This window comes from Penaeus monodon, chromosome 11 (genome assembly GCF_015228065.2).
Source record: "Penaeus monodon isolate SGIC_2016 chromosome 11, NSTDA_Pmon_1, whole genome shotgun sequence".
NCBI lineage: Eukaryota > Metazoa > Arthropoda > Malacostraca > Decapoda > Penaeidae > Penaeus > Penaeus monodon.
In genome coordinates, this window is record NC_051396.1 from 23,754,637 (window position 1) to 23,766,875 (window position 12,239).

Below are 12,239 nucleotides of genomic sequence, written 5' to 3' on the forward strand. Positions count from 1 at the left end.
TATCTATATATATATATATATAGTATATATATATATATAATATATATATATATATATATATATATGTTATATATATATATATATAATATAATATATATATATATGTATATATATATATATGTATATATATTATATGTATATATATATATGTATATATATATATATGTATCTATATATATGTAATATATATATATATATATATATATATATATATATATATAATGTATATATTATATATATATATAATATGTATATATATTTTATGTATAGTATAATGTATATATATGTATATATATATTTATATGTATATATTGTATATATACGTATATGTATATATATATGTATATGATATGTATATATATTTTATATATATGTATATAATGTAGTATATAGATGTATATATATATGTAGTATAGATATATATATAGTATAGATATATATATATGTATATATATATAAGATATATATAGTAATAATGATAATAGAGAATATATAGAATAGTATAGATATGATAATATAATATACTATAAAGATATAAATATATAAATAGATATAATATAATATATAAATATATAAAATATATATATAGATTAATATTATATATATATAGATATTATATATATATATTAATTATTTTTATAATATATTATTTTTATATATAAATTTATTTTTATATATTTATTTTATTATATAAAATTTTAAATTAATATATTATATTTATATATAATTATAATATATTATATATATTATATAATATTATTTATTATATATTTTTATATTTTTTAATTTTATAATAATATTATATATTTATATATTATATAATTTTTATAAAATTTTATAAATATATTTTTTTTTTAAAAATATAAAATATATATAATATTTTTATATATATAATATATATATATATACAGTATATTAATTAAAATATAATACATATATTTTAATAAAATTTTATTACTTTTATAATATATATAAAATATATATATACAATATAAAAATATATAAAAATATATTTAAAAATATTATAAATATATACAATATATATATAATAATATATAATACATTATAATATATAAATATATATATATACATATATATACAATAATATACATAAAAAATTTTTAAAACTATATAATATTTTAAAAATAATATATATAAAATTATATATAAAAATAATATATATAAAAATAGATATAATGATATATATATTTTTTATATATTATATAAATATATATAAATATATATATATAATTTATATATATATATAATACATATAAAATATACATAATAAAATTATTTTTTACATACATATAAAAACCCTATATATAAAAACATATATATATATATCATACATATATATATACTACAATATAAAAAATATAATATAAAAAAATATATAAATACATACAACTTTATATAAATACATACATATATATTAAACATAAATAATAAAACATATATATTATTTTACTACATATATATATATATATATATATTATATTATATTATTATATATTATAATATATTATACATATATATTTATGGAATGATTTTACAAATATATTTTATATATTATATAAAAATATATATAATATAATAATAATATATAATATATTAAATTTTTTCAGGAAGATTTTTCTAAAATTTTAAAAAATAAAAATTGGTTATCAACAATTAAATTATTTACAAGTTACAAAAAAAAAAAGGGGAAATTTAAAGAATGAATGAGGGGAAAGGACTAAAAGTGCAGAAAAAGACTGCAAATATTCGCAAAAAATAACCACACCTTTTAGAAATTTCCAGCACACCCACTCCATTCTTTATCACACTAAAATATATATTTTTCTTTGATAAACCGTTTGGGATTTCCCTTTTTCAATGCAATCTTATATCCATATACACACATATTATTAAACACTGAATCCAGTATTCTATAAGAAAAAATAATGCTGCAACGGAAATAAAAGTTTAATCCATATTTTCTTAGTTAAATGTAATCTAAGCTAGTGGTTGAGTTTATCCCTTTATCATATAAACCCAGTAAAATGCAAGAGATACTTGGTCAAAATATACAAAATATATTACAATAGGTACACTAGATCAGTATCTAATTTAGTCTCTACATGATGTTGGTCATCTGCTACTATTTCATGAGGTTATGTTGTACTATAGTTGTGCTGATGCAACATACAGTATACCCCCCAAGAAAATTGACAGTTAAATGGGGATTCAATTTGTCAAACTTTAAGATCAGTAACAAAATCATATTGTAAAATGATATGCCAGTAACTTAACATCTTAACCCAATCGCCACGTTTGGCAAGAATACATGCCATGCCCACTGTAACACAGGTTTATTTATTTTATTCAACATAGATGGCTCTACAAGGCTTTGTCATCAAGGGGTCACTTTTTAGTCCACCTTTTTACCTGTTTTCCCTTTTCCTTGACTTTTTGGGAAAAGGGTCTTTTGCCCTTATTTTATTGTCTTAAATGTTAACAAGATTTAATAAACTTTAATATTCATAACTCAATAACAATAAAAACAGTATTGATATCAATTTATTAAAAGGAAAAAAAGCATTTTCCCGCCATTCAAGGAATGGGGGAAAACAAGATCAGTCAGTATGGCTACTGATAGACCCTTGGAGGTGAGCACATGTGGAGCCATCTGTATGTACAAAATTCACAAAAACCTACAAGGGACAGAACATAAATCCGGGGTGATTGGGTTAACATCTAAAATAATAATGACAACAATATCAATAATAAAAATTCCACACAAAACCTCCTAGAAGTTTAACAATACTTTAACCATAAAATGTATAGTGTCATATAACAATACTAACCCCAACACTTTGATGATGTTATTATGTTCATATTTTCTGGTTGCCCTCACAGTGATGTACAATTAATCAGTTCTTAAATTTCTTGCCTTGATAATATTAGCATCAAGAAATCTTTTTTGTCTACTCAGTTGTATGGAAATAAAATATGTGCAACTTATGTGCCTGACTACCAGGACCCTTTCATCTCTAGTCCATGCAGGACACTCATGCACCCTAAAAAGGCTTTAGCATAATAGTTATTCTGGAAGTATTCCTATCTTTCAACATTTAGCAACTTGTTATGATGAGAGAAAAGATATGCATGTTTTCTGATGGTTAATAAAAATTTCTCAAGTGGTCTAGTAACTTTGACACTAAGGTGAGACCATAAATATTTTAAGAAAAAAAACCTGAAGGGGGAGCAGGTCACTGGTTAGTTCCACTGGAGGTTAGGAGTTAATCATCACAATTCAACAATTTCCAAACATAATGACTAAATAAACTGGCATCCATTACTTTAGTTTTCTTTTTTTGTCATCACATGTTTTGTAATCTTATTTACTTCTTTTAGATTCTCAGCACAAAGAAAATATAAGTTTTATCACAGTCACTATCAGTGTCAACTTTTATCCCTGGTTATTAATGTTATATTATTCCAGTTTCTTATAAAACTTATCCATAATGAGAGTCCTAATAATGCTACAACTTAACTTAAATAAATGCAAAATCTAATGCTTCTTCAAACCTAATGATATTCAAATTGTATCCTATTTGACATCTTAATCAATAGTCACATGGGCAACACTTCCATGAATTCTTGCTTGTCGTTATGTCAAAACCATGAGTTAAGGCTAATTCTGATACAAAACCTCTATCATGTTGAGGATGGAGGCCCATAGTTTCTATGTGATGCCTTTTTAATACATTATCATCACTTTGACTAATCATATACAAGGTAGAAAATATCTTGTTATTTGACTGTGAGAAATAATTGATGAATTCTTGTACAGAGTTCCTTGCATTTCGAGCAATACACTGTAATTGGGCCAGTCGTTTCCGATCTTGTGTAGTTATTGTCAGCAAGTGACGGATTGAGCCAGGAATGCGAATATTCTGATTATCCACATAGATGTCCAACAGTCCTGTCTTCTCTTCAAATATCTTTTCAGTTGTGCCTGAAAGTTTATGAGTACAATTTTTAATGATTATCAATAAGACAGTACTGAAACTTAATAATACAATGAAGAACATATATAACAGACAAACAAATATAAAGTGTAAAACAATATTAATTTGTCCTAGTTGTACTGATTTTTTATATATGAAACTGCACATGCTTCAAACTCAATATATATGGAAATAAAAATAAAAATCAATAAGTTCTGAAAATCACTTTGTTTCCTATTGTTTATTTAACTAATAAACTAAGTAACTCACATGCTATGTAGGCATGCTGTTCTTGCAGTGTCTCTACATCTGCTATGTTGACATAATAAAGTGGACGTAATAGCTGAGAAGGCAGACCGGGCGTAGTATGTGATCCAAGAAGAGATATACAGTGGACTCTAGAGCACAACATGCCAATTGGAGGAGGTGAGAAGAGCAAAATGCGTTTGCAAAGCAATGTGGCTCTCCACAATACCAGTAACTGCTCGCCATATAGTTGGAGTAGTTTTTCAAATCCCTCACCATGACCATCAGCCTGTAAAGTGAAAAATATACAATTCAGATAAAAGACCCACTGAGCTGCATTTAAAAAAAAGAGAGAGAGAGAGAGAGAGAGAGAGAGAGAGAGAGAGAGAGAGAGAGAGAGAGAGAGAGAGAGAGAGAGAGAGAGAGAGAGAGAGAGAGAGAGAGAGAGAGAGAGAGAGAGCACAAGGGGACCATGCAATTTTAATACTTTAGAGGGAAAGAGGGAAAAGATATTACAATGCATTTGTGCATCAGTATACAATAACTTCTAGGAACTTAGTAACTATAAGGAAAGATTCTAAAACACTGGTATTCTGGACATATCATAAATAGAATTAAAGAACTCCAACTGTTCCTAAGAATGAAAATTTAATGTCTCATGAAAATAAACAAGCAATATACAGTACAATGATAGCCTAGTACTGTAATGCCTATGATACCTAACATTATTAACAAATGAAAATATAACAAACACATACACCGATGAATGCACACAGAATAGAAAATGCTCTTTTTCCATTCAAGAGGATAATGCCCTAAGTTCCAAACACTTTTTTCAACTAGTGCAAAGTTGCAGTGCTCAGGTATTATTGGAAATATCTACTGCACTGATTCTGATCATGTGCTACATCCCAAAGAGAGGAAAAATAAAAATAATGAGAAAAATTCACCTGGCAACTTCATGTCCCAGTCACTACTCCTACCCCCTGCAAGCTCTGTTCTTAGAAGATAAGACCAGCTAGAAGTTGGAAACCGAAGGCAAATGACCCATTAGATGTGATGAGCATTTTTCATCCTGACAAGCAATAGAAGGATAATCTTATTCAGCCAGCAAGATGCATATGAAAGCAAGACTGCTGCAAAACCAGGTAAATTCTTTTGAAGTAGGTAACCATACCTGCCTCCAGGCCAACTGAATAGAAAGATCCCGCAATGGACTGATAACTGACCTTCATGATCTGGCCTTCTTCTTCTTTTAACGGTAGGTTCATGTCTGAGCCGCCGTGGTCACAGCATGATACTTAATTATAGTTTTCATGTTGTGATGCTCTTGGAGTGAGAACGTGGTAGGGTCCCCAGTTCCTTTCCATGGAGAGTGCCGGTGGTACCTTTTTAGGTAATCACTCTCTCTATTTTATCCGGGCTTGGGACCAGCACTGACTTGGGCTGGCTTGGCCACCCAGTGGATGATCTGGCCTAGATGCTCTTTTTAGTTATACTCTGCAGCACATGGAGTTCATCAGTCACTACCATGAGAAACACAGCCTTGTTATTAAAGTCCATGGGGAATGGGTCAACAGCATAATGTGGGGATAAAATATTGATAACCCTTCAAAATGACCACGAAGGAAAAGTATTTTACCCTGGCGGATGACAAATAGAGGCATGATGCAACAAAGCCTGAGTCACAACAAAAGTGAAATGAAGACCAGAAATCACTCCCAAGGGTGTAGGGGAAACTCTTATTGTGTTATCTTGCAACCGAGTTGTTAGGGTGGTGACTGAGACTTAATCCACCAGTGTGATGGCCAGAAAATGGATCACTGCTGGGCATCTCATATGTGGGACACTGTTGTTCCTGGCTGTCTGCCAGGTGTCTCACCCATGAGACATCATATAATGGACCACGGTGACATCTATTATATCTACATGGATAGTTCCAAGACTATTTCTAAGACTACTTCTTATTGCACACATAACCACTGGTTACATCATGAAGTCATATAAAGATGTGAAGTTACTACATCAGTTTACCTGGATTTTGAAGTCATATAAGGATGGAGGGAGTAGAAGAGTTATAAGAGAAAAAGAAAGACTGACAGAAAATAATAATGAAAACAAAAAAAGGTGCAATTTGGGAGGGAGGAAGGGAAACAGAGATAGACATATAGGCAGGAAGTCAGGCAGGTAGGCAGAGGTAGAGAGAGAGACAGAGGTGTGTGTGTGTGTGTGTGTGTGTGTGTGTGTGTGTGTGTGTGTGTGTGTGTGTCTGTGTTTTGTGTGTGTGTTTGTGTGTGTGGTGTGTCGTGTTTTGTGTGTGTTGTTGTTGTGTGTGTGGTGTTGTGTGTGTTTTGTGTTGGTGTGGTGGTGTGTCTGTGTTGTGTGTGTGTCTGTGTGTGTGTGTGTTGTGTGTGTGTGGTGTGGTGTGTGTTGTGTGTGTTTGGTGTGTGTTGTGTGTGTATGTTGTGTGTGTGTGTGTGTGTGTGTTGGGGTGTTGTCTGTGTCTGTGCTGTGTCGTGTTGCTGCATGCGAAACGTTGCTGTCTGCATGCATGCTGCACGGGCATGTGTTTTTGAAAGTAAAGATGGGACTGTATGCTTACTTCCTCTCTTCAGTCATTTAAAATCTTCATGACAAAACTTTATCTTCATACGCACTTTATTTTTATCTCACACACCACCACACACCCCCACACACACCACACACACACACACACACACACACCACACACACACCACACACACACACACACACACACACACAGAGGAAGTGATTCATTCACACCTCATCACTTTGGGAAAGTGATTAATGTTATGTACATTCCCAGGCTGCTTTGACCTCATTGGCTACTGTTCTTTCCATAATTCCTGCCAGGTTTAAACATGGGAATTTTCCCATATGTATAGAGGTGTTTGCACTGTTCATTACTCACTCTCATAATGCCATGCTTCTCAAGCTTTCGCAGACGCTCTCCCACCTCCTCTGAGGTCGATGACCCCAAGCACTGACCTCATCAGCGCCTCCTGCAAAGGTGCTTCAGCAACTTATTTTGTGCTGATCTTTATCTTCTCCCACTCTCTCCATTCTTCCACCTTTTTTGACCTCTCCTCCAAGGAAAATGGGGAGGAGTGGCTCCCTAGTAGGGCAGAGGATGCCGTTGACCCCTGCTTCAACATGTCCAGTTTGGATGAGGAATTGGACTATGTGTCTCAGGTGGACATTACTCTTGATAGAAAGATTCTCTCCCAGTGGGGCAACAAGTGCAAAAAAGGAAATGCTCCATGTTTCAAATTTGGCGCAAGAGCGTAAACAACTTAGGATTTCGAGGTGATCCTGGCATCAAGGTGATGCTGGATGTGTCGAACGCGCCTTGGAGATCTTTAGCTGTTTTCTTACTGAGACTCCTTGATCCTTGTCCAGAGACCAATGATAAATTTTTTTTGCTTTTGTGTTTTTTCCCTTTTTAAATCATACATTAAATATCTCTTACATTGAGCAGTTAGAATGTATTACTTACTTGCTTTCCTTTTTTACTTCCACAGATATGTGGTCTCCCACCCTCCTGCCCCCTCCCCTCACATGAGGAAGTGGATGCCCACGTCCTGGCAGGACATCATGGAAAACCTTTGGGGTTTGGGTTGTGGTAATGGGGATGGTGAAACTCCTCATTTACCATGACTACTGGTTGACCAACTCCTGCATCACAAAATCATTACTGAGGTCATGACAAGGGATTGATTTGACCAATTGACAATTCATCTCAATTTCACCTACATAGAGGAAGGAGCTCTACTCCCAGAGGACAGGATGTGGAAGCTCCCTTTGGGCCCCCTCAATGACTCTTTGGTTGAATTGCCGGAAAGGACACACCAAAAAATTTTTTTTTCCGTGGGCCTGTTCAAACCAAACCCCCCCCCAAAAAGGGGGTTTTTAAACCGTTTGGGGCCCCCCCCGGGGGCCCTTTCCCACCCGGAGGGGGCCCCCCTTTCCCGGGAAACGTGTTCCTTGATGGAGTTTGGGCTTCCTTGGGAAAGGTATTTTTTTGTGGAAATTTGTTCCAATCTTTTCATGATTTTCAGTCACATGGACAATGCAGTAGGGATGCCCGGCTGAACAGGGAAATTTTCCCCCCCCTCATGTGAGTCAAATTCTGCAGCACATCAGGGGGTGCTGTGTTGATAGTAAGGATCCAACATTTCCCCTTTTTAAAAAAATTTTTAAATTAGAAAAGAGAGGGGAGAGGGGAGAGAAGAGAAGAGAGAGAGGAGAGAGTGAGAGAGAGAGAAAGGAGGAGAAGGAGAGGAAAAGGGGGAGGAGGAGGAGGAGGGGGGAGGAGGGGGGAGGAGGAGGGGGAGGGGGGAGGGGAGAGGAGGGGGAGGGGGGGAGGGGGAGAAGGAGGAGAAAAAAGAAGAAAAGAAAAAGGGAAAAAAAAGGGGGGGAGGGGGGAGGGGGGGGAAAAAAAGAAAAAATAGGAAAAGAAGAAGAAGAAGAAGAAAAGAGAGAAAAAGGGGGGGAAAAGAGAGAGAAGAAGAGAGAGGGAGAGAGGAAGGGGGGGGGAGGGGGGAAGGGGAAGGGGGAAGGGGGAGGGGGGGGGATGAGGGGGGGGGGGAGAGGGGGGAAAGGGAGAGTTGGGGGGGAGGGGAAGGGGGGGAAGGAGAGGAGGGAAAGGGGGGGAAAAAGGGGAGAGAGGGGGGGGAAGGGGGAAGGAAAGGGGATAAGGGGGGGGGGAGAGGGGGGAAAGGAAGGGAGAGAGAAAAAGAAGGGGAAAAAAAGGAAAAGGGGGGGGGAAAAAAGGGGGAAGGGGGGGGGGGGGGGAGGGGGGGGAGGGGGGGGGGGGGGGGGGGGAAAAAAGGGGGGGGGGGGGAGGGGGAGGGAAAAAGGGGAGAAAAGGAGGAGGAGGGTAAGAGGGGGGGGAGGAGGGGGAGAAGGGGGGGGGGGGAGGAGGAGGAGGGAAAAAAGAGGGGGAAAAAAAAGAGGGGGGAAGGGAAGGGGGGGGGGTGGGGGGAAGGGGGAGGTGGGGAAAGGGGGGGAAAAAAAGGGGGGGGAAAAGGGGGAAAAGAGAGAGAGGAAAAAAAAGGGGGAAAAAAAAAAAAGAAGGGGGGAAAAAAAAAAAAGGGGGGGGGGGAAAAAAGGGGAAAAAAAAGAAAAAAAAAGAAAAAATTAAGGGAAAAAAAGGAAAAAAAAAAAAAGAGAGAGAAAAAAAGAGAAAAAAGGGGGGGAAAAAGAAAAGAATTTAAAAAAAAAGGGGGGGGTAGAGGAAAAGAAGAGAAGGGGAGAGAGAAAGAAGAGAAGGGGGGGAAAAAAAATTTTGGGGGAAAGAAAAAAAAAAAAAAAAGGGGGGGAAAAGAGGGGAAGGGGAAAGGGGGGGGGAAAGAGGAAAGGGAAAAAATTTTTTAGGAGAAAAAAAAAATTTTTTGGGGGAGGAGAGAGAGAGAGCGAGAGGGGAGGAGAAGGAGAGGAGGAGAGAGAGAGGAGAGAGAGAGAGAAGAGGAGAGAGAGAGAGGAGAGTCGAGGGAGAGGAAAGATCTGAGGAGGAGGGGAGAGAGAGAGATGAGAAGAGGAGAGAGGAGGAGAAAGAAAGAGAGAGAGAGGAAAGAGAGGAAGAGAGAGAGGAGGAGAGAGAGAGAGAGAGAGAGAGAGAGGGGAGAGAGAGAGGGGGGAGAGAGAGGAGAGAGAGAGAGAGAGAGAGGAGAGAGAGAGGGGAGAGAGAGAGAGAGACGAGAGAGAGGGAGAGAGAGGAGGGGAGGAGAGAGAAGGAAGAGAGAGTAGGGGGAGAGGAAAGAGGGGAGAGAGGAGAGGGATGAGAGAGGATGAGAGAGGAGGAGAGAGAGAGAGAGAGAGCGAGGCGAGGCAGGAGAGAGAGAGGGTGAGAGAGAGAGAGAGGCAGAGAGAGAGAGAGGGGGGGGGGGCCGGAAGAGACGGAGAGAGGCAGATAGAGAGAGAGGCGAGGCGGTACGAGAGAGTATGCGAGATGAGAGTAGAGAGAGAGCGAGAGAGAGAGAGAGAGGAGAGGAGACGAGAAGAGAGAGAGAGAGAGAGAGAGAGAGAGAGAGAGAGAGAGGAAAGGAGGGAGGGAGGGAGGGAGGGAGGGAGGGAAGAGAGAGAGAGAGAGTGCGTGTGTGCGTGTGTGTGTGTGTGTGTATGTGTGTGTGTGTGTATGTGTGTGTGTGTGTATGTGTGTGTGTGTGTGTGTGTGTGTAAGGGTGTGTGTGTGTATGTAAGGGTGTGTGTATGTGTGTGTAAGGGTGTGTGTGTGTGTGTGTGTGTGTGTGGTGTGTGTGTGTGTGTGTGTGTGTGTGTGTGTGTGTGTGTGTGTGTGTGTGTGTGTGTGTGTGTGTGTGTGTGTGTGTGTGTGTGTGTGTAGCCATCATGAAAAGTCAACCCATCATGATGGTTACAGCTATAGGCATCACAATTCAATAAAGTGAGTCATGCAGGAAGTTCTGCCATACAAAGTGAACTCCCTGGCCAAAAGGCTGGACAGTTGCGAGAAGTCACTGAAATGAGTGACACAGAAATTTCTGGCACCAGCACTGTTTAATTATGCCGCCTCCACATGGTAAAATAGCTGAGGACTTTAATGATACATGTCACAAGTTCAGAGATCATAAAATACACCCTCTTAATCTTCAGCCAAATAGGGCACTATAAAACCAATGATTATCCATCACGAGATATGAGATACTGATCAAATAATTTTTCAGGAATCCTTTCTAGATAGTCAAAGAGAATGATTATGCTTCACGAAAACTACAGAACCTTATTTCTTACCACCCTAAAGACATCCCTAAAACATAAGCAGGCAAAAAAGATACTTAATGGCCAAAAGCAAAACTTACTCGAAAGACTGTTTTATTAATTAGTACTGGAGGTGAAGTATATTTCTGTGGAGTGTCCCAGCTGGAAGGGATCATGGCCTGTCTTTTCTGGTAGTATTCCTCAAGAGCTGAGTAGTCACCAGGATTGTGCAGCATGTTACTGAAGAAGCAGGATATGTAAATTAGTCAATATGGGGGATAAACTAGCTTGTTTTTGTGTTACAACAAAGAAAATAAAGCTTTAGTATTACAATAAAAAACAAAAGGGCTCATGAGCAGAAAGCACATCAAGTACCACAGAAATTTCTACAGGGTTTTATAAGCATGTGCAGATATTCAGATATTAATAGGAGTAAGTGATGAAACTGTTAGAAAAGGAGTATTAAAATCTCTACCCACCATTAGAATTGTAAACTGCAAAATGCAAAAGTCAGCAAGGAATACAAAATATCAGATCCAAGTACTATGATAAGATATCTGAGAACAAGACAAGGTGGTCCAACTATGGGTCCATAGGCCACTTTCAGACTATGAGAATTCATATTCATATTCTATATGAGTATTTACTGCTCTAAGGTTATATATAAGAAATAATACTACATTACCAGAGACAGCATTTCATATGACAATGATAAGGAGATAGTAACCTGTCCTGTGATTTATTAGTAGGTAAGAATCTGATTACACATTTCTGCACATATTGTTATATTATGTGTATATCCTTCATGTCACTAAATGCTTATATAGAAATTATTTTGTCTTAGTAATGGTCTTGTGTGTGCTTAATCCATTGCATATGGGTAGCATGCACGTACCAGCCATGGTATGACCGAAGTCAATACTGGGTGCCATATACATACATGCCATACATGACTGGACTCAATCCTGGGCAGTATGTTTGTACATGCTATAATGCACTACTCCTGGTAGGGGAACACACATATATGCCATAAATTTTTGTTAACACTATATGAGTTTTAACCCCTATAATCTGGATGACTTGACCATGAAAAAATTGTTTTGGAGACCTGGTGATGTGAACATGCCATCATGGGAAAATTTGACTGAAATCAGGGATGACACAAACTTGTCATCATGACAATTTCAACTAAAGGCTGGGGTGAGGGGAATGACCCACACAAAGTACAGAAACCTCTTGGAGGATGATTAGACTCATCTG

At 36.8% G+C, this 12,239-nt stretch overlaps 1 protein-coding gene across 1 annotated transcript; it reads right to left on the reverse strand.

Moving 5' to 3' along the window:
- Positions 1-2,588: 2,588 nt before the first annotated feature.
- LOC119578831 (DENN domain-containing protein 11-like) lies at positions 2,589-11,233 on the reverse strand. Its single transcript, XM_037926466.1, has 3 exons — positions 11,081-11,233; positions 4,266-4,530; positions 2,589-4,003 (listed from the first exon to the last, which is right to left on the reverse strand). The coding sequence occupies exons 1-3, from the start codon at positions 11,213-11,215 to the stop codon at positions 3,612-3,614; spliced, it is 792 nt and encodes a 263-aa protein (XP_037782394.1). The 5' UTR covers positions 11,216-11,233; the 3' UTR covers positions 2,589-3,611.
- Between the last annotated feature and the right edge of the window lie 1,006 nt (positions 11,234-12,239).